The sequence below is a fragment of the Tursiops truncatus genome, chromosome 2, assembly GCF_011762595.2.
Source record: "Tursiops truncatus isolate mTurTru1 chromosome 2, mTurTru1.mat.Y, whole genome shotgun sequence".
Classification (NCBI taxonomy): Eukaryota; Metazoa; Chordata; class Mammalia; order Artiodactyla; family Delphinidae; genus Tursiops; species Tursiops truncatus.
Genome location: NC_047035.1, coordinates 100,096,661 through 100,102,660, shown reverse-complemented (window position 1 = coordinate 100,102,660; position 6,000 = coordinate 100,096,661). Strand labels below are relative to the sequence as shown.

Here is a 6,000-nt window from a genome sequence, read left to right as displayed (position 1 = left end):
CCCAATATACAGCAGTAAGTGCTCAACACACTTAGCTATTGAATTGTACGTGGAAAACCAGGGGAAACCAGTGGCACTGGCTATAGACAGAGGGTTAGCAAAGCCCAAGGGCAGAGAAATTTGGTGTGCCACAAATATACGAAGGACTTAATATTTGTATCTAATTTAGCTTGATAATCACTTTTGTAATCACACTGTAAGCTTATAAAGGTCCAAGACAGGGCCTTAAACCTTGTATCTGCAACAGCACCTGGCCCGTGCTGGCAGGTTAGGCTCTTGGGCTGGCTACTTACTCCACGTGTGACCTACGGGAAAATGCCCAGCCTCCCCCAGCCTCAGATTCCTTACCTGCCAACATTTCTGCCTTTCTTGTAAAACTGTTTAATTTTGTTTACCCAGAAGATCTCTGGAATCACGTGCCCCATCCCCGGGGCGTTGTTGACAACTGTTGTGAGACCAAGTGAGATTCCTCACGGTAGGAAACTTGCAGAGCTCCCGCCACAGAATAGGTGTCACTGTTGAATGTCTCTTGGAAGGGCACCGCACCCTTTCCAGCTTCACCAAACCCGGCACGGGGCACACACTCATATCTTGCTCTGCAGATGGAGACAGGCTGGGTCTCAGGTCATACATGTGAACATCCACGATGACTTTCAGTGCAGGTCTGAGAGCAGGACCAAGTCCTGCTGATCCCTCCACAAAGCCCGGAATTGCTGGATTTGAGGCTGTTCAGCTGCTGATAGGAACTTGCTGTCGAGTCATTTTCTCCTGTCATTTGAAAGTTTAGAACAGAGAACTTTCTGACTGATGACTATCTTCCTACAAAGACAGGATCGCTGAAACCATCCACAAGTTCAAAGAAGGAAGAGTGTCGAGAATGTGGGGGAAGGAGCTAGCTGCGGGCCTGGAAGGACTTTTTCCCTTTGGCTCTGAGCTCCTGAGTCACTTTCCCTCCCACAGGTGCAGGGGACAGGTAACCTCTCAGGATCTCTTATGCTCACCACAAAGACCCTGGCCCAGGGGCCAAAGAGGCTTAAATACAGTTTCAAAAGCAACTAGGACCAAAAGGGTGTCTTTTACTTACAAATGATAAAATTACACCCCAAAAATCCGGACCTTTCTTTTAAAAAAAAAAGCAAACAATTTATGCAAAGACTTTGAGGACTTATTAAAATTAGAAAATCTCATCTACATTTGAGATGCTCTGTTTAGTCAGAATAAAGGGAGTCAAGGGCTGCAGGATAGCTGGATGGGCCAGATGTTTACATCACTGGGGGCGTTGAGGGGGCAGTGGTCAGAGCTACGGGCAGGAAGCAGCAGCCACCTGCGGCAGCCAAAAGGGCTTAATGAAGAAATAAATGCCCTGGAGGGCGGCAGTGTCGGGGGAACCCACCAGGGTTGCCGAGGGGCGCAGAGGAACAGCAGCAGGCCGCCCTGACCACCTTTAGAACCAGAGACACAAGGAGGAAGTATGGTCGCCCAAGTCCTGCGCATCCTGTGCAGTCCTGTCCGGCTGCATCACCGCTGGAAACGCTGCACAAAAGAGGGGTGACAACAGAAAAATGCTGACCTCCACCTGCTCCCACAAGCTGACCCCGACCAGAGTCGTCATCGGTCATGGGGGGAACCCAGGGCCTTTAGGGATCGGCCTCCAGAAGACAGGGCAGAGAATGGCACTGAAGACCATGAACAGCGTAGGTCCCTTCCACATGGAAGTGACTCCTGTTTCACGTAAAATGGACCAGGGTACCTGCTGTCAGCCTGCTGCAGATCAAGTGAGATTATGTGCTAACTGTGATTGCCAGAGAACCCTTTTCAGTTTTGGAACAAGGAGAACACAGGGGGTGCCTGTTTATTCTCAGTTATCAACACACTTCCCCTTTGGCCATTTTCTGGAAATGGGCAGTCTGGATTTCTCAGAACATCACAACCATGCAGGGGCATTAATCCTCTCAGTGCGCCCCACTCACCCCCTCCCCACCCTTCTATTTCAGACACGGATCCCAGCCTGGAACGCCCCAAGTTCCCCTACCTTGGGTAGCTTCCAGCCATTCACCTGGGCTGTTTCTTGGCAGACACGGAGCCAAGCTCTGGAGAAAACAAGGGAGTCGAAATAACGGGAGTCAAGATTCCTGCTGGGTGATACCGTTTATTGAAAGGCAAACTTGCTTTCTCCAGGAGTTCACTTACATGGAGGTAGCTGCCTAAGAATGTCTCTTCCCCGCGACGAACCTAGGCAATCAAACCATACCCGAAAGCAGAAACCCAACAAAATAAGACTAATCGGCATTGTCGGATGACACTCAGAGGCAGGAAAAAAAATGATAAAGCTATATGATGATTGTCTCTTCAGCACTGCATTTGGCCACATACTTGTTTATTAAATACTTTTTTTTCTTTTTAAACTAGCTAAAGAAAATACTCTCGAGTAGGGTTAGTTCTTAAAGCGACAAACAGAAAAAAATATATATGTGTACATAATAAAATCAAAGAATGACAGCGTGTCAGAGCTGGCAAGGACCTTGAGCCCTGGTCCTCAATCATTCCGCGTCATCTGCCCCTCTGAATGCAGGCCTCTCAAGGTCACCCCTGTCAAGGTCACCACGGTAAGATGAGCTGGGACTTGAAAACATCTCTCCTCTCAGCTCCCAGGCTCGTGTTCCTCCCATCCTGGTGCACCGCATGCATCCAGTTCACTGCCAGCCCCATTACGGCGCAGGAGGGTGCATTTGTTGACATTTTTAACGTCCCAATTTTAGGGTAAAGATGCAGATCTTCTGAATGGTGAGCTCTGTTCTCTTTTCACAGGCAGTTTGTTTCTCGCAGCCTGCCTCATGGCTACCAGAAGGAACTGGCCAGAACGAGAGGCAGAAACTTTCTCACAAACCAAGACAGGTGCTGGCTCGCTCCCAAAGTTCTTGGGCCCCCAACTTTTCCCATCTCTGATCTGTAGTGATGAGCGGGCGGACGCGTTGCTGGGCAGGCTTCTTGGCAAATACCTAATGGCGGTGGAAGCAGCGGGGAACTCAACAGCATATGAGAGTCGAAGAACCCCTGTGGGTTCCAGTGAGCCAGCCGACCAATCACAGGCTTGCTGCCTCCCCAAGAGGACAGAGGGGCTCCGGGGCTGGGTCTGAAGGGGCTCAGCCTCCGTGTTCATTGGTGTGTGTTGTCTATCACCCCCTCTCCCCGACAGTGCTCCAGGAAGGGAGGGATTTTGATCTACTTTATTTACTGCTGTGTCCCCAGTGCCAAAGACTGGGATATCATGGATGTCCAATAAATATATGCTAAATGAATGAACGGCTAAAAGGAGGAATCTCTCCATACTCCAGATAGGTAAGCAGAGGCAAGAAGCACTCCACCCAGCAGAGGCAGAAGAGGGGTCGGCTCTTCTGCTCTGGGGGCTTCACCCACGGTGGCGGGGTGCGACGACACCTACCCACAGATGGGGTTGATCGCTCTGAATCCTGCTGGGTGCGCTCTGTGACCTGGGGCAGGTAGGGCACTGAGATTCCCTGCTCCCTGCGGCAACTGTCATGGAGCGCTGGGGTCACAGGCCTCTTACCTACCAGGATGTGTGGGGACACTGCGAGGCAGCTGAACACTCACTCACATGCACACAACTCGAAGGGTTCCCTCCCTGGCCACGGCCCTGACCAGCTGCGATTGGACCTGGCCTCTGTGCGTGCCTAGGGACCATCACAGTGGAGGGGACACCAGGAAGGCGAAGAGGAAGTGCCGGGATACCCAGCATCCTCCCAGTGCCTCCCTGAAATTCCATCCCAGCAACGTGGCCTTGCCCAGACGTCACCCAGCCCCAGTTACCTCCTGCCTGGTGCCAGCCACTGTCCCTCTGTCCCAGAAGTCAGGATTCTTCCAGTTTGCACAGAAATGCCTCTGTCTGACTGCTGCTTCCTTCCTCCCTTTCCTGACATAAACCTGAGATCCTGTTCAATCTGCCTCTTGCCTACACATCCCCCCAGCTTTCAAGAACTTCTTCCTCTTCCACTTCCTCCTTCCCACCCACGCTCACACATGCCTGCTTATCTCCTCTCCCTTCTTCCCGTCCCCGTGACCTTACTGCACACATCACCTGCCTCTTCCTCAAGCCTAAGTCCACGAACCTTGCTCCCAAACCCTCGCGGTCCCCACCTGGCAACCACCCCGTCCAGGGACGGAGAGAGTGTAGTTTGGAGGCGGGAGGAAAGGACCGAAAAGACACGACAGGAGGGCTCCACCCCCGGCCCCCGAAACCAACATCATTTGTCAAAAACCATACGTACATGTCTGCCCACTCCACCTGTGCAAAAGAAATGGCAGCTGGTGACTGGTATTGGTCTCAGCATGGTTCAAAAATTTTAACAAAATTCTAGATAAAATAAGCAACCAAGGACCACGGATACAAGTAACCTCTGACTTTCCCTCCCTCCGTCAACAAGTTCTTTACCAAGACCACCTGCACTTCTCTTCTTAGGCTTAACTCTCCCTTCTCACCACCACAATTCCTTTTTCCAACTCTGATGCCCAGAGTGGTCTTTACTTTCTCCCTCTTGCCTCTGGCTCAGTTATACTTAAAAATCTAGTCGCTTTGTATTTTTAAAAATAATACTCAATAGAGATGTGTGAACTTTACAAAACAAGCCACCCCACGAAGCCTCTGCAACATTCCAAAATGGGACAGCAGCAGTCTGTGAGAAGGTCTGATTTAAAATATGTACAGCCTCCACATCCTCCCCTCCCCTTCACAATGGCTACTAACTAGGAACTAGCATTTGGACTGTTTTTCTTGATGGGGGGGGTGGAGGGCAGCCATGCAGATGGTGCTGCAGACAGCTGTGCAGAACGGGGGCTCCATCCTGCCAAGCGGCTGCAGGCGTCTCAACGCATACCCTGCAGTAGCTGCTGTCTAAGCTACCAGAGCTGTGCTGCCACAGAGATCCTAGGAGGACATGACGTCACAGGGAGGAATTATCTGGTCCGCGAAGAGGAGGTGATGGCGCTCCCTTCCTCTCCTCCCGCCGCGGGCGGCTGCAGGCCCCTGGAAGTGGGCTCAGATCTGGCTGGCGGCGGTGCCGTCCTTGGCGAAGGTGTAGCTCAGCGGCGCCTCATAGAGGCTCCCCCCATCTGTGCTGAGGTCGTCATCGTCGTCGTCGCCGTCCACGTCATCCAGCACTTTGCTTGGCAGCTTCTTAAGTCTGCAGAACAACAGGTGGCGTGTTTCCTGGCCCTGGACCGGGGCTCACCTCCGATCTGGAGGCCAAGGGGCTCTAGACGCCTGTCTCTGCACCCCAGCGAGTGGCATATAAGCACAGGAACTTAACTCGTCTGCACCCGCCAGTTCCTACAGCAACAGGGAGCAAACTGCCCACCTGAGAGCACGGGAGGCTGCTGCTGACAGGGTGGGCTGGGCAGGGCTGGGGCAAGGTCAACAGCACTGATCTTTCCTTCTGCCTCAAGCCCCAACATGGCTCAGCAGGGTGCTGCATAAATCCCATCTTAACTTAAAATTTTATCATCTTGTTCACCAGGGGTTGTTTGCATTAATTTTTATTTTAATATTGCATCTTGATTCTTGAGATTTCTGGTGCCCCCTAATGCCAGCCTGGGGCCGGGTTCTCGACAGACACGCCCTGTGTACAGGATTCTCAACAGGCTCCAGTCTTCTGGGCATTTATAAGAGAACTACATGGGCAGCCAGCAAAAAGCCCCAGGTCACAGTCGGCCTCCAAGAAAGGCCCAGCTCCACGAATGGGTGTGAACTTAAACTCACCCCCTCACTCCAATACCCCAGGGAGTGACCCTGAGGCAGGGAAAGCAACCCCGCACCTAATCTCCCATCCTTGGGGCCGTGGCAGGGGAGCTAGAGACAGCAGCTCTCTCCGGAGACCAGGTTTGGGACATCCTCGTCCTCCTGAGAACACAAGCCACAACTTTACCTCATTTCTCCCTAACCCAGGAGTCCCTAAGGGCTGGTCCAGGAGCTGCTCCCTACACGGC

At 52.2% G+C, this 6,000-nt stretch overlaps 1 protein-coding gene across 2 annotated transcripts in view; it reads right to left on the bottom strand.

Moving 5' to 3' along the window:
- Positions 1-2,129: 2,129 nt before the first annotated feature.
- CGNL1 (cingulin like 1) overlaps positions 2,130-6,000 on the bottom strand; it is a 156,833-nt gene continuing 152,962 nt past the window's right edge. For both annotated transcript variants that reach the window (XM_019947019.3, XM_033851738.2), the window contains one exon: positions 2,130-5,198. In XM_019947019.3, the coding sequence (XP_019802578.2) occupies positions 5,054-5,198 (145 nt within the window). In that variant the 3' untranslated portion in view covers positions 2,130-5,053. The remainder of the gene's footprint in view (positions 5,199-6,000) is intronic.